Source organism: Pongo abelii, chromosome 19, assembly GCF_028885655.2.
Source record: "Pongo abelii isolate AG06213 chromosome 19, NHGRI_mPonAbe1-v2.0_pri, whole genome shotgun sequence".
In the NCBI taxonomy this organism is placed as follows: domain Eukaryota; kingdom Metazoa; phylum Chordata; class Mammalia; order Primates; family Hominidae; genus Pongo; species Pongo abelii.
Window position 1 is genome coordinate 88,663,702 of NC_072004.2, and position 21,538 is coordinate 88,685,239.

At 52.2% G+C, this 21,538-nt stretch overlaps 1 protein-coding gene across 3 annotated transcripts in view; it reads right to left on the reverse strand.

Moving 5' to 3' along the window:
• Positions 1–14,108: 14,108 nt before the first annotated feature.
• CDC42EP4 (CDC42 effector protein 4) overlaps positions 14,109–21,538 on the reverse strand; it is a 28,392-nt gene continuing 20,962 nt past the window's right edge. For all 3 annotated transcript variants that reach the window (XM_009251995.4, XM_024234685.3, XM_054535715.2), the window contains exon 2: positions 14,109–17,070. In XM_009251995.4, the coding sequence (XP_009250270.1) occupies positions 15,890–16,960 (1,071 nt within the window). In that variant the 5' untranslated portion in view covers positions 16,961–17,070 and the 3' untranslated portion in view covers positions 14,109–15,889. The remainder of the gene's footprint in view (positions 17,071–21,538) is intronic.

A 21,538-nucleotide genomic window follows, 5' to 3' on the forward strand; every position in this document is an offset into this window, starting at 1 on the left:
ACCCACTCGTTCACTCATTCACCCACTCGTTCACTCAGTCACTCACTCATTCACTCACTCATTCACTCACTCACTCACTCACACATTCACTCACTCACTCACTCGCTCAAAAGTATTTTTTAACTGCTGCCGTCTCTGGAAGACACAGAACAAACAAGACACAGCCACTTGCATAGGAGATTGCACTCGGTAGAATAATGTGCTCCCATCCAAAGATGCCCACATCCTAATTTCCAGAAACTGTGGGTGTGTTACCTTACAAGGCAAAAGGGACCTTGCTGATGCAATGAAGTTAAGAATCTTGAGATGGGAAGATTATTCTGGATTATCTGAGTGGGCCCAATAGCACCACAAGGATCCTTATGAGAAGGAGGCAGGAGGGTCAGAGGAAGGGAGAGACACAGAGGAAGAGAGGAAAAAACAGAGAGAGATGCGAAGATGCTGTACTGCTGGCTTTGAAGCTGGAGGAAGGGGCCATGAGCCAAGGAATGTGGGTGGCCTCTAGAAGTGGAAAAGACAGATTCTCCCCTCAAACCTGCAGGAGGAACACAGACTTACCCACACCTTGATTTTAGCTCAGTGAAAGCCATCTGGGCCTTCTGACCTTTAAAAATGTGAGATATTACATTTGTGGGCCAGGCATGGTGGCTCATGCCTATAATCCTAGGACTTTGGGAGGCTGAGGAGGGTGGATTGCCTGAGCTCGGGAGTTTGAGACCAGGCTGGGCAACATAATGAGACCCTATCTCTACAAAAATTAGCTGGACGTGGTGGCCTGCACCTGTAGTCCCAACTACTCAAGAGGCTGAGGTGAGAGGTTGGCTTGGACCCAGGAGATGGAGGTCGCAGCGAGCTGAGATTGAACCACTGCACTCCAGCCTGGCGACAGAGCCAGACCCTGTCTCAAAAAAAAAAAAAAAAAAAAAATGCTGTTGGTTTTGTTTTGTTTAGTTTTTGAGATGGAGTCTTGCTCTGTCACCCAGGCTGGAGTGCAGTGGCGCGATCTCGGCTCACTGCAAGCTCTGCCTCCCGGGTTCATGCCATTCTCCTGCCTCAGCCTCCCGAGTAGCTGGAACTGCAGGTGCCCGCCACCGCGCCTGGCTAATTTTTTGTATTTTTTAGTAGAGACGGGGTTTCACCATGGTCTCGATCTCCTGAGCTCGTGATCCGCCCACCTCAGCCTCCCAAAGTGCTGGGATTACAGGCGTGAGCCACCGTGCCCGGCCAAAAAAGTGCTGTTTTAAGCTACCAGATTTGTGGCAATTTGTGTTTTCTATTTGTTTGTTCTGTTTTGTTCTGTTTTGAGACAGAGTTTCACTCTGTCGCCAGGGCCAGAGTGCAGTGGTGCCATCTCAGCTCACTGCAACCTCCACCTCCTGGGTTCAAGCGATTCTTGCGCCTCAGCCACCTGAGTAGCTGTGATGACAGGCATGCGCCACCACACCTGGCTAATTTTTGTATTGATTTTTAGTAGAGATGGGATCTTTCCATGTTGGACAGGCTGGTCTTGACTTCCTGATCTCAAGTGATCTGCCCACCTCAGCCTCCCAAAGTGCTGGGATTCCAGGCATGAGCCACTGTACCTGGCCAATTTGTGGTAATTTGTTACAGCAAGAATAAGGAAACTAGTATAGAGAGGAACGTAACCAAAAAGCAGTCAGTGACATCAGAAGGCACTGGGGGAGCTACTACAAGGCTGCTGAGCTCTCACTTAGGTGTTGCAGGAAGGCTTCTGGGAGGAAGTGAAACAAAGGCGTAGACATGTAGAGTCTTGCCAAGGCAGAAAGAGGACAATAGTTCCAGCTGCCGCCACGCATTTAGGAAATCACTTCTGGTTCTATAGGACCAGATCTGGCACACTGGCTGCTGGGGGAGGCTCGAGGGACTGGGAGGTCCAGGCTTGGGAAGGACCTCGAACCCGAGACCTTGTGGAGTCACTGAAGGAGGCCACTTTATGATGTTGGTGAAATGTGCATTTTTACTTTATTTTTTATTTTTGAGATGGAGTCTCACTCTGTCATCCAGGTTGGAGTGTGGTGGTGCAGTCTTGCTCACCACAACCTCCACCTCCTGGGTTCAAGCGATTCTCCTGCCTAGCCTCCTGAGTAGCTGGAATTACGGGTGTGCTCCACCACGCCCGGCTAATTTTTGTATTTGTAGCAGAGACGAGGTTTCACCATATTGGCCAGGCTGGTCTCAAATTCCTGACCTCAAGTGATCCTCTTGCCCGGGCCTGCCAAAGGGCTAGGATTATAAAGGTCTGGAATTACTCCAGCGCAGTTGCGCTGGTCGAGATTTGCATTTTAGAAAGAGCCCTCTGGCTGCAAAGTCCTGGGGCCACTCTCCGGAGAAGGCATGAAAGAAGGACATCTGGCAGCCAACTGCCAGAATCTAGAATTGGCTGAAAAGCAGCTCCAGGCCGGGCGCGGTGGCTCACACCTGTAATCCCAGCACTTTGGGAGGCTGAGGCTGGTGGATCACTTGAGGTCAGGAGTTTGTGACCAGCCTGGCCTACATAGTGAAACCCCATCTCTACTAAAAATACAAAAATTAGCCGGGTGTGGTAGTGGGCGCCTGTAATCCCAGCTATCTGGGAGGCTGAGGCAGGAGAATCACTTGAACCTGGGAGGTGGGGGTTGCAGTGAGCCAAGATCATGCCATTGTACTCTAGCCTGGGCCACAGAGGGAGACTCCCTCTCAAAAAAAAAAAGAAAGAAGTGGCCGGGCGCGGTGGCTCACGCCTGTAATCCCAGCACTTTGGGAGGCCAAGGCAAGTGGATCACCTGAGGTCAGGAGTTCGAGAACAGCCTGACCAACATGGTGAAACCCAGTCTCTACTAAAAATACAAAAATGAGCCAGGCATGGTGGCACATGCGTGTAATCCCAGCTACTTGGGAGGCTGAGGCAGGAGAATCAGTCGAACCCGGGAGGTGGAAGTTGCAGTGAGCTGAGATTGCGCCATTGTACTCCAGCCACAGCAACGAGAGCAAAACTTGATCCCTAAAAAAAAAAATAATAAGTAAAGCAGCTCCAAGAAAGGAGGTGTCTTTCCCCAGTCCTGCTTTATTCTGTACTTTCTAAAACAGGAAAAATGCAGAAGGTCAAGATAAACCACAATTATCAACAAAGTTTTAATATTTATTCCTATGCCCTAACAGATGGTCCTGTGTTCCCCTGGGGATGCATGACCCCCTACCCCCATGGGGAGGAGCGGGGAGGGAAGTTTCTGTAAAGCAGGGACCCGCCCGCTGACCCTGGACACTGTGTTGGATTAATTCTCCCAGCCGTGGCCCGGGGTGCTCAGTTTGATGGATGGTGCGTCCAAGGTCACAAGTTTGATCTGTCTTTGGGTCAATTGAGTCTGGAAGAAAAACTCTATTTTCATCACCACAGACTGCCCTCCGGTCTGTTATCTCTAAATAATTATTGGGTCATGAGGCGGACAGAGAGTACGATGGAAAAACCCTCCAGCCCCCGACTATTGACAAAGAGTCAATTGTACCCACTTTGTGTACAAAGCCCAGTGAGTGTGGGCAGGGGGAGCGGGAGGCAAAGCGCGGGCCCCACTCACTCCCCGCCTGGATAAACTGCCCTGACCCTGGAGGGGGTGCTGGAGGGAGACTCAGTAGAGCATGGCGGACCAAGGCCCCCCGACCACCAACATCCTGACCTTCGCTCCGGTCGGGGGCTCATCAGACTCGGCGCTGTCTTTTTTAAATTTATTTGTTTTTTTTATTGAGACGGAGTCTCTGTCTGTCACCCAGGCTGGAGTGCAGTGGCGCCATCTCAGCTCACTGCAAGCTCCGCCTCCCGGGTTCAAGCCATTCTCCTGCCTCAGCCTCCCGAGTAGCTGGGACTACAGGTGCCTGCCACCATGCCCGGCGAATTTTTTGTATTTTTAGCAGAGACAGGGTTTCACCGTGTTAGCCAGGATGGTCTCGATCTCCTGACCTCATGATCCGCCCGCCTCAGCCTCTCAAAGTGCTGGGATTACAGGCAGGAGCCACCGCGCCCCGCCACTGACTCGGCTCTGTCTTTGCTGTCTCCTCTTGGTGAGGATTTGAATTCCATGTTCTCACCTGACAGCTCCCACTCCTGGATGTGTGTTTTCTGCAGACAAGGAGACAGTTGCTACTTGTCTTAGTCAGCTTGGGCTGCTGTAACAAAATACTGTAGACAGTGATTTAAGCAACAGACATTTGGCTGGGCAAGGTGGCTCACGCCTGTAATCCCAGCACTTTGGGAGGCTGAGGCAGGTGGATCACCTGAGATCAGGAGTTCGAAACCAGCCTGGCCAACATGGCAAAACCTGCATCTCCACTAAAAATACAAAAATTAGCCGGGCATATTGTCACATGTCTGTAATCCCACCTACTTGGGAAGCTGAGGCAGGAGAATCACTCGAACCCAGGAGGTGGAGATTGCAGTGAGCTGAGATGGTGCCATTGCATTCCAGCCTGGGCAACCAGCGAAACTCCAAAAAAAAAAAAAAAAAAAAAAAAGCAACAGACCCTTATTTCTGTTAGTTCTAGGAAGTCCAAGATCAAGTTGCTGGCAGATTTTGTTCCCAGGGAGGGCTGTCTTACTGGCTGGCAGATGGCCGCCTTCTTGCTGTGTCCTTACGGGGCGAGGGAGAGAGAGACTGAATGCTGGCCTCATTCTCTTCTTACAAAGACACTGATTCCATCATGGGGTATCCACCCTCAGGATCTCACCTAAACCTAATCACTTCCCAAAGACCTCCAAGTCCTAATACCATCACATTGGGATTAAGGCTTCCATGTGTGAGTTTTGAGAGGACACAAACATTTGGTCCATAACACTCACTTCACAACAGCTTGCCATTTCCATTTGAATCGGCTTCCATGTATCTGAGATCAAACTTGAACTCCCCTGAATCCATTCTTCCCTCAGTCTTTCCTGCTCAGAAAAAGTGAAACTGCCCAGACACTCAGGCCAAAAGCTAGGTGAATCTTTGATTCTCTAAACATGCTTGTCCCCGCCATTCACCTCCCGGACTCCTCATCCTCTGAGTCTGATTTAAATGCCACTTCTTCAGGGAGCACCTATCCCCCATGACCTCTGAGACAGGGTCTCACTCTGTACCCCAGGCTGGAATACAATGGTACGATCATGGCTCACTGCAGCCTGGACTTCTGGGCTCAAGTGATCCTCTCACCTCAGCCTCCCAAGTAGCTGGGGCTACAGGAACGCACCACCACGCCCAGCTAGCTTATTTTTTGTAGAAATGGAGTCTCACTATGTTGCCCAAACTCCTGGGCTCAAGCGATTGTCCTACCTTGGCCTCCCAAGATGCTGGCATTACAGGCATGAGCCACCACACCCAGCCCCCAGTGACCTTATCCCAAGTGAGGCCCCGGGTTATTCTCCCTCTGAGCGTCACTCTCCCTCCCAGCATCTAGATGTGTGTTTCCTTCAAATCAGTACCATGTTTGCTGCTTTTACTTATCTTCTTGCTTGTTGAGTGTCTCTTTCCCAAGCCCTCCAACCCAAACCCTTAAGGCCAAGGCCCATCCGGGTGACTTCGGCAACAGTTCAGTAGACACAGTACCAGGGCCTCTGCCCTTTTAGGGGCCCACAAACGTGTTTTAATTTCTTTTAAAATCAGAAGAAAATAGCCGGGCGCGGTGGCTCACACCTGCAATCCCAGCACTCTGGGAGGCCAAGGCGGGCAGATGACGAGGTCAGGAGTTCGAGACCAGCCTGACCAACATGGTGAAACCCTGTCTCTACTAAAATACAAAAATTAGCCCTGCATGGTGGCGCACACCTGTAATCTCAGCTACTCGGGAGGCTGAGGCAGGAGAATTGCTTGAACCCAGGAGACAGAGGTTGCAGTGAGCCAAGATTGCACCACTGCGCTCCAGCCTGGGTGACAGAGCGAGACTCCCTCTAGAAAAAAAAAAAAAAATCAGAAGAAAATATGCAAACCTGTAGGTTTATAGCAACAGAGTCATAAATATAATTTTCACAATTTTTATGGAGGAAGGGGTCCACACAAGTTATAGTGCCACCCTGGGACTGTGTTGGCTTTGCCTGCTGTTATACCTCCCAACACGTCCCAGAGTACTTGGAGCATGGCAGGGGCTCAGTACATATCTGATGAATAAAGGAATCTGCACTATAGTTTTCTTTTTTTCAGAGAATACAACAGCAAATTCTCTGCAGTCAACTCAGATTTGGTGGAGGGTTAGGGAAGAACCACGGTTGTGAGAAATGATATTGATGCAAGATTGTCTTCAAGTCAGCCAGGAGATGACACTGTCCTCTCACTGCTCTAGATCTGCAAGGAGAAGCCCTCTGGCCCATGCCACCTTCTCAATACAATCCTCAATCTGACTTCAGGATGAAAAATTAGAAAGCTGCCTTGGTGCAGCCACTTCTCAAGTATACCCATATAGAAACATTTTACTGGCTAATAGGAAGTATCAATTTTCTCAATCAAGTAAGCAATTAAAAAATGTAAGTATATACATTTTTCCCCAAGGGACTGCATAAATCTTTTTTTTTTTTTGAATAAAAGAATGTGACTTAAAACTATTTCTTTTTTTTTTTTTTTTTTTTTTTTTGAGATAGAATCTCACTCTGCTGCCCAGGCTGGAGTGCAGTGGCGTGATCTCGGCTCACTGCAACGTCTGCCTCCCAGGTTCAAGCGATTCTCCTGCCTCAGCCTCATGAGTAGCTGGGGATTACAGGTGCACACCACCACTTCCGGTGAATTTTTGTATTTTTAGTAGAGATGGGGTTTCACCATGTTGGTCAGGCTGGTCTCAAACTCCTGACTTTGTGATCCGCCTGCCTCAGCCTCCCAAAGTGCTGGGATTACAAGCATGAGCCACCATGCCCGGCCCTGCAAACACTTTTATTTGTCTTAAATTGGTCTTTATATTTTGCCATTACTTTTAACGACAAAAAATGCAATTACATCTTTTTTTTCTTTTCTTTTTTTCTTTTTTTTGAGACAGAGCCTGGAGTGCAGTGGCATGATCTTGGCTCATTGCAACCTCCGCCTCCCGGGTTCAAGCAATTCTCCCGCGTCAGCCTCCCAAGTAGCTGTGGTTATAGGCTTGCACCACCATGCCCAGCTAATTTTTGTATTTTTAGTAGAGACAGGGTTTTGCCATGTTGGCCAGGCTGGTCTCGAACTCCTGACCTCAAGTGATCCGCCCTCTTTGGCCTCCCAAAGTGCTGGGATTACAGGCCTGAGCCACCGTGCCCGACCCTCAATTACTTTTGCACCAACCTTTTAAGAAAGTGGCTCACTCCTCCTTTAAGAGCAGTGGTTTTCAGCCCCTAATAGGGCATTTGGCAATGTCAGGGGACTTTTTTTTTTTGAGACAGGGTCTTACCCTGTTGCCCAGGCTGGAGTGCAGTGGTGTGATCACGGCTCACTGCAGCCTCAACCTCCTGGGCTCAAGCCATCCTCCCACCTCAGCCTCCCCAGTAGCTGGGAGCACTAGGTGGACATAACCACACCTAGCTAATTTTTTATATGTTTTGTAGAGACCTGGTTTCACCATGTTGGCCAGGTCTTGAACTCCTGGTCTTGAACTCCTGGGCTCAAGTGATCCAACTGCCTTGGCCTCCCAAAGTGCTGGGATTACAGGCATGAGCCACTGAGCCCGGTCTGAGGACATTTTTAACTGTCACAATTTGAGGGAGTGCTTGGCATCTACCAGGTAGAGGCCAGGTATGCTGCAAACACACTACAGTGCGCAGGTCAGCCCCCAATAACAATGAATGAGCCAGCCCCAAATATCAATAGTGTTGGGTTGAGAAACCCTTCTCTGGGAGAATCTAAACTGTGTCTCTTGGATCATGTGGGTCTGGCCCTCCATAGAGTGGGTTTTACTGATCTGTGCCTTGGCATCAAGCCCCCAGTTTATCCTGAGTAACTCTGTAGAAAGCAGCTGATAGAGTTTGTGTGACTGTATCTGTGTCTTGCTTAGTCCATTTGGCGTGCTATAAACAGTATACCACAATCTGGGTGGCTTATAAACAACAAAAATTTGCCAGGCATGGTGGCTCACACCTGTAATCCCAGCACTTTGGAAGGCTGAGGCAGGCAGATCACTTGAGGTCAGGAGTTTGAGACCAGCCCAGCCAACACAGTGAAACCCTGTCTCTACCAAAAAATACAAAACATAGCCAGGTGTGGTGGCGTGAGCCTGTAGTTCCAGCTACTCGCCAGGCTGAGGCAGGACAATCACTTGAATCCGGGAGGCGGAGGTTGCAGTGAGCCGACATCACGCCACTGCACTCCAGCCTGGGAGACGGAGCAAGACTGAGTGACCCTGTCTCTAAAACAAAAAAGGACTGTTGTTGACGGTGTTGCTTGGGACACTACCCCTCATCCCTTCAAAGGTCCCATGAGAATTCCTCTCAGACTTTAGTGTCAGAAATAGCTGCTCTGCTTCTAGGTTGAGTGTTTTGTTTTGTTTTTTAACTGAGTCAGAATCTTGCTCTGTTGCCCAGGCTGGAGTGCAGTGGCACAATCTCGGCTCACTGCAACCTCCACCTCCCAGGCTTAGGTGAGTCCCCTGCCTCAGTCTCCTTAGTAGCTGGGATTACAGGTGTCTGCCACCACGCCCAGCTAATTTTAAGCTGAGTTTCACCATGTTGACCAGGCTGGTCTCGAACTCCTGGCCTCATGTGATCAACCCACCTTGGTCTCCCAAAGTGCTAGGATTACAGGCATGAGCCACTGCACCTGGCCAGGGTTGGTTTTAATCTTACGGACTTTGTGAGTCTCAAAACCGGCAGATTTCCTTCTTTGTTTTGACTGATAGGAAGCTCAGAATCCTGTTTGCAGTCCAGCTTTGAGGATTGTGGAGGCCCAGCCAAAGAATATTTCTGTGTCCTACCCTCTTGGTTCATTGTACCATGTGTTCCAGTGTTGTTTTCTCTCTGATCTATTTTTATCCTATTGTATTTTATGAATTTTATTAAGCTGCCTCTAATCCTTTTTGGAAGAAAGCAGGGCAGAAAAAGAAAACAAGATTCATCAGAACCCTGTGGCCTTGAGAAGTATTTTTTAACATGCCAAGTGTCATTTAGGGTTGGATTCTGGCCAGGGAAGGCAGCTATCCTTGGCTCCTCCTATCTCTCCTGGGAGTCTCTGTGGAGAACAGCAGCTCAGTAGGTTAGAGCAACAGGTTTTAGAGGCAGAGCCAGCATCCATCTGCCTGCAAGCACCACTCCCTCCCACCAAAATATTCTTCCCAGTCTCCCATCTGTCTGTTGGCAGGAAGCCACGGGGCCTAGAGATCAGAAAGGGGAAGAATAAAGATAAGGTCTCCCATTTTCATTCCTAACTTTTATTTCTGGCATCTTAAATCAGGGCCCTAAGGGCTCAGGGAAAGATTGTGTATGTGTTAATAAGTGCTTCGGGTGAAGGGTGGCCAGGAAAGGCACCTGCCCAAGTGTGGAGGGAGTGGGGGCCTTGGGGAGTCTGTCATACGAGGGTCGAGGGGAGCCAGGCAGGGGTGGGGAGTGCCACACACACCTGGAAAGTCCTACCCCTCCATCTCGCCCTGTGTTCGGGATCTTCCAGCCACCCCTGCAGCTATACCACTCCCAGCTCTGCACGCAGTCTGCTGCTCATGCCATCCCTCAACCTGTCCCTCACCTCCCAGGCCACAGCACCCAGGCCAGCCCAGAGACTTCCACCTGCTCTGCTCTGCTCTACTCGCGGGACTTTGGCCAATCTCTTGTCCTCCCAGCCTCAGTCTTCCTATCTCTAAAATGAGCAGGGGCCAGGCACAATGGCTCATGCCTGTCATCTCAGCACTTTGGGAGGCCGAGGCGGGAGGATCATTTGAGGTCAGGAGTTCAAGACCAGCCTGGCTAACATGGTGAAACCCCATATCTACTAAAAATACAAAAATTAGCTGGGTGTGGTGGCAGGCACCTGTAGTCCCAGCTACTCAGGAGGCTGAGGCAGGAGAATCGCTTGAACCTGAAAAGGAGAGGTTGCAGTGAGCCGAGATTATGCCACTGCACTCCAGCCTGGGTGACAGAGCAAGACTCCGTCTAAATAAAATAAAGTAAATAAATAAAGTAAAATAAAATGAGCAGGGAGAGGAAACTAGATCCTAAACTTTGAGGATCCTGAGAATCCCTTGCTGCCTTCATGTGTCCTGACAGCCTCTGTCCCTTTGGTCTACTTTCTTCTGGGAATCTGCTGCCACCTTGGTGGAGAGAGGAGGAGTGGCTGGGCGTGTGTAACTCTGGGGTCAAAGGTGGACACCACGCAGGAGTAGCCTGGATGCCAGCAGGAGCACAGGCCTGAGGCTGCAGGCTTGAGAGGCAAGGAGTCCAACCCAGAGCCCTGGTCCTGTCCAGCAGAGCCAGGAGGCCAGGCAGAGCAACCCTGGGAAGGGCAGGGCCTTGGCTGCCTGGTGGGCGGGGGTGACCTATGGGAAGCAGCAGCTGCCGCTGAAGGGGGCTGGAGCAGCCAGTGCCTCCCCTGACACTTCCCCTGGGCACACAGCCCCGTGGGAGATGGGCATGCCCCACTCTGCGAGGCTGATAGCCCGGTCTCTGTGCTGCTTGGCCAAGCCAGGCCACTGGCCCCACCTTGTCATTTTGTGTCCAGCTCCTCTGTTTCCTAGACCTGTGGGGCGTGCCGGTTCTTTCACCTCTAGCTGCTTCCCCTGTAAAATGGGGGTGATATGAATGGCATGGACCTCACGGAATTGTTATGAGAGTGAACTGAGGCCAATGCAAAGAACAATGCCTAGTATATGGCGGTCATAGCTGCTAAAACATATGGCCCGTATCACAGCAGTGCAGAGCGGCATGTGCCCAGTAAACAGGCGCACAGCCCTATCCACATGGGGGACGTGGAGGGAGATGCTCTGGACCCGCTGGGGCAGGTGGCGGGGCTGGTGCCAGGACACCACCGGGCCAGAAGGCTTTGGGTCCCATCCCATTTTGGAAAATGGTGGCTGAGATCTGAATTTAAATGACCAAATTATTACCCAGAAGTAGTTCCTGGTTCCTTCTTTAGACAGAAAGGGCCCACAGAACATCTTTAAGGCAAGAAGTGCCCTGCGGGGCCCTAGGTTTCTCAGGTGAACCTCAGAGACCAACGGGGAAAGAGTAAGGACCCCCCAAATCCAACCCCACGCAGGGAAGCTCTGGCTCAGCCTCCACAGAGGTTCAAAGTATGACCTCATCTGAGGCCAGGTGTGGTGGCTTGCGTCTGTAATCCCAGGACCTTGGGAGGATGCCAAGGTGGGAGGATTGCTTGAAGCTAGGATTTTGAGACCAGCCTGGGCAACATAAGACCTCATCTCATAAATAAATATATAAATGAATAATCAATCGATTATAAAAGGCTGGGTGCAGTGGCTCGCACCTGTAATCCCAGCACTTTGGGAGGCCGAGGCGGGCTGATCACCTGGTCAGGAGTTTGAGATCAGCCTGGCCAACATGATGAAACCCTGTCTCTACTAAAAATACAAAAAAAAAAAAAAAATCAGCCAGGTGTGGTGGCGTGCACCTGTAATCCCAGCTACCCAGGAGGCTGAGGCAGGAGAATTGCTTGAACCCGGGAGGTGGAGGCTGCAGTGAGCCAAGATCGCACCACTGCACTCCAGCCTGGGCAACACAGCGAGACTCCGTTCTCGGGAAAAAAAAAAAAAAAAAAAAAAAAATCAATTAAAAAAAATAGCATGACCTCATTGCAAACAAAGCTTCTGGTAAAAAGTTGAAAACAACTGAGCTACTGCCTAATTTTAAAGATGGAGAAACTGAAGCCAATTGGAGCGAGAAAATAACTGGCCCAAGGCTACCCAGCAAATCTTTTTAAAAAAATTTATTTATTGGCTGGGCGCGGTAGCTCACGGCTGTAATCCCAGCCCTTTGGGAGGCCGAGGTGGGTGGATCATGAGGTCAGGCGTTCGAGACCAGCCTGGCCAAGATAGTGAAACCCTGTCTTACTAAAATTACAAAAAATTAGCTGGGCCTGGTGGTGGGCACCTATAATCCCAGCTACTCGGAAGGCTGAGGCAGGAGAATTGCTTGAACCTGGGAGGCGGAGGTTGCAGTGAGCTGAGACCGTGACACTGCACTCCAGCACAGGCGACAGTGCGAGACTCCATCTCAAAAAAAAAAGAAATATTATTTTTTGGTAGACATGTTGTCTCGCTGTTACGCAAGTTGATCTCAAACTCTTGGTCTCAAGGGATCCTCCTGCCTCAGCCTCCCAAAGTGCTGGGATTACAGGTGTGAGCCACCGCGCCTGGCTCCCAGCAAATATTAACTGGGCTCTGTGGCCTGGCTGGTTCTGCATGCTCATCTCATCCTTGTCTCCTGGGTCCACTGAACCCTCAGCCAGAAGGTATGTTCCTTAAAGCTGTGAATCAAGCCAAGTCCCTGGGTCTTCTTGAATGCTCAGAGCTTTTCCATCAATGGTGAAGAAACAGATTCTGGGGCTCGGGATGGCTGGTTTCTCTGGGCCCCTAGAGAGTCCCTGGTTAGTCAGTGTAGGTACAGTCATTTCTCTCTCTTGGGAGGTTGCACTGTGTCTGGGAGGCACAGCCGCTTCTCATCTGCCTGGTCCTCGCCTGAACAGTACCTTCCTCTTCCCAGTCATCCCTGAGCTAGACTGTAGCCCCTAGGGACCCGTCTCCCAATGGGCCCCAGCTCTCCTCCCTCTCTCTTCTTCCCTTGGGGCAGCCAGAAGTCCCCGCTCATAACTCCCACATGAATGAGCCTGTCTAGGGACAGAGGGAGGGACCTGAGTGACATTTTAATTATGCCTCTAATTGCTTCTCAGGGAGATGATGAGTGGGGAACTCACCTTCTCTGTGGGTGCTCAGGGGAGAGGGCAGGGTTTCCACCAGGAACTCAGCCACATTGAGATCTCCAAGATTTCCCCAGATTTCCTGAGAGCAAGCGGGGGCTTCAACAAGCAGTAAGCCAGCCCTACGCAGACCAGGGCTCCCTTCTGAAGCTGCCCAGAAAGAGGGGAACATGGTTCAAGGGAAGGAGGTGGTAGGGCAGGGGCGGGGCAGTGGGTTCAGGGGCCACTAGACCCTCACCCCCTGACTTCATATCCCGAGGTTTTGATGTGCCCAGGAGTGGTGGGGTGAGCAGCACAGGAGTTTTGAATGAATTCTGGGCATTAGAGAAGGTGGCCTCAAGGCTTATCTGATCACCTTTCTCCATCTGGAAAATGGGGATGTGGAGCTTCTATCTCCCTGAGAAGTGAGGTTGAACTGAGGACCTGCCACTTGTAAGCTGATTTTCTAGGCTTAACGGTAAAAGGGGAAAGAGGAGGTGGTAGCCCGGCTCCCAGCCTCATGCAGAACCTGCCTTCAGGGCCAGCCACTTTCTGGTGGTGACAGTTCCGTGCACCAGGACACCAGGGGGCTGGGGAGAACACAGTCGCTCTCATCCTAATCACAACTGTATAAAAAGCCCATGTCGACCGGCACGGTGGCTCATGCCTGTAATCCCAGCATTTTGGGAAGCCAAGATGGGCAGATCACTTGAGGTCAGGAGTTCGAGACCAACCTGGCCAACATGGAGAAACCCTGTCTCTACTAAAAATACAAAAATTAGCTGGGTGTAGTGGCGCACGCCTGTAATCCTAGCTAGTTGGGAGGCTGAGGCAGGAGAATCGCTTGCACCTAGGAGGCGGAGGTTGCAGTGAGCTGAGATCGCACCCCTGCACTCCAGCCTGGGCGACAGAGTGAGACTCCATCTCAAAAAACAAAAAAAAAACCAAAAAAACAAAAAACCAACCCCCTCCGCCACAAAAAGCCCATGTCACTGTTTCTGTGCCCCAACCCTTTAAGAGTGGCAGGATACCCATTTGACAGAGCAGGAGAGGGAGGCACAGAACAGCTAAGCGACCAAGTGCCAAGGGCCTCCAAGAGATGGCAGTTGGGGACACCTGAGTCCCCAGACTCTGAAGGGGCCTGCCCAGGCAGACAGCATCGCAGGAAGGGCAGTTCCTCACGGACAGAGAGACAGAAGCCACCTCAGGCCCCCTTGGACAGCTCTAGGACCCGGGTCCAGACCCCACCCCCATCCTGAAATAGCCCTCCCAAAAAGCAGAGACAGACACCAGGCGTGCTTTAGGGATTTTTTTTAATGTTTCCTCACTGTTTTGACAATATCATGAAAAAATTCAGTTTAGAATCTGGAACTGGCCTGGATGGGATTTGAGGGCAGCTGGCGGGGGCTGCACAGCCCCTGAGGTTCCTCCCCCACCATGGGACCTAATCTATTGGAAACAGGAGCACCAACAGGGCACCGAACCAGGAACTAAGTTAGTGTCTAGAATCAGGCAAGAGAGGAGAGTCAGGCAAGAGAGGAGAGGCAGGGCCAGAGTCGCCATGGGACGCCCCTGGCTGTGGTTGGTTCTGTGTCTCCCCCTCCCCCCACTGGCTACATGGAGACAGGGAGGTGGGTCAGGCTGTTCCCAGGACAGAAAAATAACTGGCAGTCAACCTCGGGGCTCATACCCGAGCTTCTGCTCAATCCCCTCGGGGAGAGTTACAGGACTCAGAGAGAAACGTGAATTTTAGAAAAACAAATCATTTTTCACATAAGTGTTCCAAATATTGCGTGGGGCATATTAATGCTAGAAAATTATCTTTTGTTTACCTGAAATTTGCATTTAACTCAGCACTCTGTTTTGGTTTTGCTAAATCTGGCCAACCCTGGCCTCCAAAGTCGGTGGGGGGAGGCCTGAGAAAGGAAGGGAAGTAGTCAGTACTGAGGGTATTGGGGGGAGGGAGGAAATAACTCAGCCAAAAAGAAAAAAAAAAAAGGCTTTCCCGCCATAGGAATGATATATTATTTAAAAAAAAAATCATTCTCCAAAAATGTTCTACACTGGCCTTCCTCAGTTGTTAATAGCTATGGGAGGTGGGTAGGGAAAACACACACACCAGACACCCACCCCATGTCATTCTAAATAAAGTTGGGAAGCACTAAAGTTGAGCTGGTGTCTTTGCCACGGATGTCCCCAGACTCCAGTCCGCTAATCGCCACTGTGAATTTCGAAGAGGAGGCTTAGTATAAAGGTTTTCTAAAAGGATTGATTCTCATTCTGAGGCAGACCTATTAACACCATCCTGATATTGCTCTATAAGGATTTAAACATAATAATAAAGAACAAACAAGCCCCTAGGGACTGAGCGAGTGCCCTAGCCTTGTTCCTAGTGTCATCCTGGAAGGGTCCCTTCTTGCAATTCACGAAGCCTGGGGGCTTTCCTTCCATTCTCCATCCTGCTCTCTTCCCCTGGAAAGGGCTGCGTTTAGTGCACATGCTCGCGGCTGGCCCCCCGTCCAGCTCAGCTCCAGGGGGCTCCAGATTTCCAGGGCAGGAGCTGGGGTGGGGCAGGGAGGGGCTGAGAGGCAAGACCATCTCCCTCCTGCTGCAGATGCTTCCCCAGCAGCCACTGCTGGGCACAGCAGAAACGCCAGCAGAGAAAAGGGGAGCCGAGAGTCCTTAGCCCTGGAGCTGAGGCTGCCTCTGGGCTGACCCGCTGGCTGCACGTGGCCGGAACTGGGGTTGGCATCTGGCATCCATTTGAGGCCAGGGTGGAGAAAACGGAGGCCAACAGAGGAAAACCGATTCCTGCTGCGACAACACAGCCCTTGTCCCACGCAGCCTAAGTGCAGGGAGCGTGATGAAGTCAGGCAGCCAGTCGGCACCCAGGCCAGCCCCCTACGTCCTCCGAAGGCCCGAGGGCCAGGCCAGTGTCCCTCATCTACAAGGTCCAGGGTCCATGGTCTGAAGCAAGGGTCCTGGCTGCCCCTGCGCCGTAGGGTCAAAGGTCATAGTGGGGTGGGGGCAGGAAGAAGATGCAGCCAAGAGCTCCCGGTGGCCACTCACTGTCCGCCTCACACACGGATTTCATCCTCCTCCTCCTCATCCATGAAGGAGAACTCCTTGTCCGGCTGTCTCGAGACAGCAGCCCGGGCCCTGTCTGGCCCCCGGAAGGCAGGGCTGCGCTCCTCCAGGACGCCCGAGGTGCAGCTGGAGAGGGAGCTGCTGTCCCGTGTGGTGTGGCTGCCCATGCTGCGGGCTGAGCCGGGGCTGGGGGCCGCTGCTGCCCACCCCTCGTCCTCCAGAGCATGGGAGGGGAGGGAGGGCAAATCTGGGCCGGCCTTGCCTTCCTGCCTTGCCAGGGGAGGGGCCGCCACGGTGTATGGGGGAGCCTGGGTGATGGTGCCAGTGGCGCCCTCATCGCCGTGGTAACCACCCTCCTCCTCCTCGGGGTCCCACTCCTCCTTGTCCATGATGCTGAGGACGTCACCCAGCATGGAGGGCCCCAGGTCGATGTGGAAGGACATGATGGACTCCGCATGCTTCAGCCCGTATGTGGCCTTGGGCACGACAGGCAGATCTGTCAGATCCCCAAAGGCCTGCTCATCGAGGAGGGGGTCAGGGGAATGGGGACCCGCGGCCCCATTCCGACGGGGCACTGCCTCCTCCACGCTCACCTCCTCGTCGCCACCCTCCCCGCCATTGGCCTTCTTCACGGGGCTGGATGACAGGCTCTTGGGCAGCTTACTGGTGCCCTTCTCCACGGCCTCCTTCTCATTGAGCTGGGGCAGGGACATGGCATTCTTGACAAAGAGGGCCGAGTCCCGCAGGGAGCCCAGCATGTCACGCTGCTCCCGCTCCCCCCTGGTCACCGACTGTGACCGCTTGCTGCCCCGGAACTTCCTGGACAGGAGACTGCGTTTGGAAGATGAAGAGGAGGCCTGTTCGTCCAAGGACTCGCCGTCGGGCTCGCCAGCCTTGCTATTGAGGAAGGAGGTGTCCCCAAAGGCGTCTCCGGCCCGGCCAACGTGCATGGTGTGGCGGAAGTCGCCCAGCGGGGCGCTGATCATCTCGGCCGTGAGGTCCGCTCGGGAACGGCGCTTGGAGTGCACGGAGCTGGACACCAGTTGCTTGAGGATCGGCATCTTGCTGGATGGGCGGGGAGGTGGGCCCTCCCGAGGTAGCCGGCAGGTGGGATCAGATCTGAAGTCCAAGTCCAGTGGGCAGAGGGGGACGCAATGAGGAGATCATAAGGCTGCAAGCACAGAACGAGAGGCAAAGGATTAACGCGGGCTGGCCACACGGCACAAAAGCCTATTTGCCAGGGGACTGTCATTTAAACCCCAGCGCTCCTACCAAAGTTAAATGCTGTGAAATAAGCCAGCAATCCCTGGTATAACCCTGCCTGTTTCTTCATCAGCAGGCATTCAGAGTAGAGGAGTGATTTTGCAAATCTGGTTAGAGTTCCAGTACCCTCAGACACACTTTCCCTGAAACTTGAGAGAGACAGAACCTTTCTTGTAAAAGACAATGCCTCCCCTGCCCCCGCAAGCCAGGATGCTGCCAGAGCAAACATGACCACATTTAAGGACGCGAAGGTAAATTCAGCAATTCCAGGCAGTAAGCCAGGGAAGAGACGGAGTCTATGAGTTGGCTTCTATGAACAGTCAGCCTGGAGATGTGCTGTAAGTTCTTCCTGCTGTCTAACCTTGACCCCTGTGGAGTTAGTGGACACCCGATCCTGAGTCCTGGTCCTCGGAGAGAGAAGGGAACGGACAGGACGGGCCCAGGGAGACAGAGGCTGACCAGTTCCTCCACCTGCGTGGGCGGCACAGTTCTCTTTCTGAATCAGAACTGGGGTGGGGCTGCTGGGACCCACAGAACGAGCTCCCCAGCCTTTCAGCCTTCGCTTGATATCCCATAAATGAGGATCCCGCCTGTGACATCTCCACTGTGGAGCCCCAGGCTCTTTGCTGAGGGGTCCACCTTCTGGTGTCTCGGAGAGATCAAGATTGGGGAACTTCCAGTTTCTTTCATCATTAGGGGAATGGGAGGCAGGGACTGGACCCTAAATGACTTGGTCCCCCCAGGATCTGCAGACTGATTCCTAGATGATTCACCAGAAATCCAAAAAACAGCAGAGGTAGAGCCCAGGAGCCTGGAGGCACCACTCTCACAGCTCCTGACAAGGGCCAAGTTGAAGTTCAGCGTTGGGGCCAAACCAGCCCCTCTCTCCCCTAGAGGGACTTGCCCCAAATACTAAGCCCAGCAGAGCTGGGCAGGGTGGGGAGAGATGGGTGCAGGGATATAACAAAGTATGGTGGGTGAGAGGTGGTGCTTGGACACCAGGTACCTGCCTCCCTCCCAATCCAGCCAGCAGCACAGTCCTGAGAGGCACCCCCAGTCCAGACCCACTCTTCCCACTGCAAAACTCAGATGCTGGGTGCTTCCTCCGCATGCCTGCCGCTGCGCCACACGAGCCCACCACACCCCACCTGGCCCCTAACATCAGCCTAACAGGTCTCCCTGTTTGTCTCTCTCCTGCGCATCCTTCACCTCTTGGCTAAAACAAAACCCATCCACATGACGCCCTACCCAGTGCAGACCCCTTGATCCAATGACTAGTCCCCACCTCGCTCCTCAGCGTCCCCTACTTTTGTACCCTGCTCTATCCCCTGAGCTGCAGTGGATACAAACTGAGCTGCAGTGGATACCCTGCTCTATCCCCTGAGCTGCAGTGGATACAAACAAACCCCTGCCACACCCAGCATCCTTCAGGGCTCAGCTGGGACACATCACTACTCCCAGGAAACCTTTAGCTACCACCTGCCCCCCACGGCACTTTGGGAGATGTCCCCTCTTCCAGCAGATACTGGCTACATTATTCTGTCCCTGCTGGCTGGACTCTCATCTTTCCACTGCAGTACAAGCTTCCAGGGTTTTGAGGCAGAGTCTCGCCCTGTCCCCCAGGCTGGAGTGTAATGGCGTGATCTCAGCTCACTGCAACTTCTGCCTCCCGGGTTCTAGTGATTCTCTTCCCTCAGTCTCCCCAGTAGCTGAGATTTACAGGTGCCCACCACCACATCCAGCTATTTTTTTTTTTGTAATTTTAGTAGAGATAGAGATGGAGTTTCACCATGTTGGTCAGGCTAGTCTTGAACTCCTGACCTCAGGTGATCCGCCCGCCTCGGCCTCCCAGTGCTGGGATCAGCACGTGGGATCAGCGTGAGCCACCGTGCCTGATCCATCCAGAGGGTTTTAACGGGTCTGTTTACCACCGAGTCTGGTCCAGCAGAGTGTGCCACACGGTCAGCCTCCAAGCACCCACTGGAAGTCCAGCACCTCCCTCCTCTCCTCCCCTTCTGCCCACAGCCTAGCTCCAGGGCTCCCAGCCTGACCTCTCTGCGTCCTCAGCCCCATCTGCTTCCCTGTTCTCTCAAGCCTCTGCTGTCCAGCCTCATGGCTTCCCCCACCAGCAATGTCCCCCCTCCCAGTGCCCAGGCCATACTGCTTATCATTCCAGCAAACACAAAGTTCTCTAGGGCAGGGAGGGGGAGCCAGGCACCTGGCAGACTTGCCACACAGTGACGTGGGTGAGGACATGAGGGATGCCTTGAAATGATGCTCTACTCTGGGTCATAGGTCAGCTCTCTCTCCTCCCCACCCTTAGGAAAGTGACCTTCCCCTAACTCTAGCCTGGATTATCTCTGGGTCCCACCCTCCTGCCCTACCTCAATCTCTAAACAATTAGACATTGAACTGCTAGACCAAGGGTCAGCAAACACTTTTTGCAAAGGACCAGAGAGTAAATATTCTCGGCCTTGTGGCTGATAGGGTTTTTGTCACAGCTACTCAAGTCTGTCTTCTTAGTATAAAAGTAGCCGTTGGCCAGCCACAGTGGGTCACAACTGTAATCCCAGCACTCTGGGAGGCTACGGCAGGAGGATCAGTTGAGCCCAGGAGTTCCAGACCAGCCTGGGCAACACAGTGAGACCCCATCTCTACACAAAATCAAAAAAAGAAAGAAAGGAGCCATAGCAACATGTAAACAAGTAGGCATGGCTATGTTCCAATAACATTTTATTTACAGACAACTTCTGGGTTGGTGAGCAGATCGAGGTGCCGGGAAGGTGGCACGTACCCTGCCCCCACCCCAACACCTGACCCCACGCATCCTCATGCAGCTCTTCCGTTTGGCTGTTCCTGAATTGTATCTTTTGTAATAAACCAGTCAAAGAAAAAAAAAAACACCAAAAAGCCACATCTTTATTTACAAAAGCAAATGCAGGCTGGGTTTGGCCCATGGACTGTAGTTTGCTGACTCCTGAATATCATATATGACCCTCTTGGCCAGCCACGGGCTCCTAGGCAAAACTCTGAAGAAAACAGGAAGGGAGGAAGGGAGGAAAGGATGAAGGGAGGGAGGGAGGAAGGAAGGGAGGGGAAAGGAAGGAAGGAATGGAAATAAGGAAAGAAAAAAAGAAGAGAGAGAGAAAGAAAAAGAAAGGAAAGAAGGAAAGGAAAGGAAGAGAAGAAAGGAAGAAGAAAGAAAGGAAGGAAAAGAAAGGAAAGAAAGAAAAGAAGAAACAGAAGAAAAGAAAAAGAAAAAGAGAAGGTAGAGCCTGCCTCAGTCACGTTGAGCATAGAAGGAAAAAAGGCCAGGCTTCAAACGAACTCTCATTCCTGGCAAATCCTTCAGGCTTCTACAGCCACCAGCACAGGCACCAGTCAGGAACGGAGAGGACCCCGTCTTCCACCTGCCTGCACCCCAACTCCTGGCTCTATGCACAGCATCCAGGAATCTCAAAGAACTGGAGGGGATATTCAGTGCAGCGCTTTCACTTTGTGGATGAGGAAACAGGTTTACTGAAGGAAAGTGATTTATCCAGGTTTTTAGCCCAAAGGAACAGAGCTGGGCTAGACACTGGGTCTTTGAGTCCAGAGCTCTCTCCACTCCACTCCAGGCCCTTCTCCAGCTCTGGCGGCAGCATTGCTGGTCAGTGACCACCGGCCACTGAGTGCTCCTCCCCACTGCTGGCCGGCAGGGTGCAGAGAAGGGGGTACCCAACTGCTGCTTCAAGAAGGTTCTTGTGTAATCCTAGAGCAGATTCCACACTGTTGATATTTGGGCCAGATAATTTCTCATCGGGAGGTGGGACTGCCCTGTGCACTGCAGGATATTTAGCAGCGTCCCTGGTCTCTACCCATTAGATGCCAGTAGCATCCATCCCCCAGTCACAACAAGCAAAACTGTCTCAAGATATTGCCCAATGTCCCCCGGGAGGCAAAACTGCCCCAGTTGAGAAACAGCAGCCTTGAGTGAGAACACACAGGTGAAGATAGAGCAGGTATGCTCACCAGGTAAACAACAAAGACAGAGAAGCAGGGAGGGGGGTGTGGATGATCAGAACCGGGTAAGAACATGGTGGCACGAGCCTCCAGAGCTGCGCTAAGGGTTTCAACGCCAAGGCAGGAATCCCCAGACCCTGTGAGTGATGTCAGGTCCTGTGGTTTCCAGATCTTATATGCTCATTAGAGAGGAAAGAAAGGGAAACCACAGACCCGGCTCCCCAGGACTCACCAGAGAAGCTGTAGGTCACTGTGGCTGCCCAAAGGGACCAAATATCCTGGCCATGATGGCTACAGGGGAGGGCAGCTCCCCGCATCCCATTAGCCACACCCCCCAGCACATCCTTGCGGGTAGAACTATAGAGTAGGTCAGA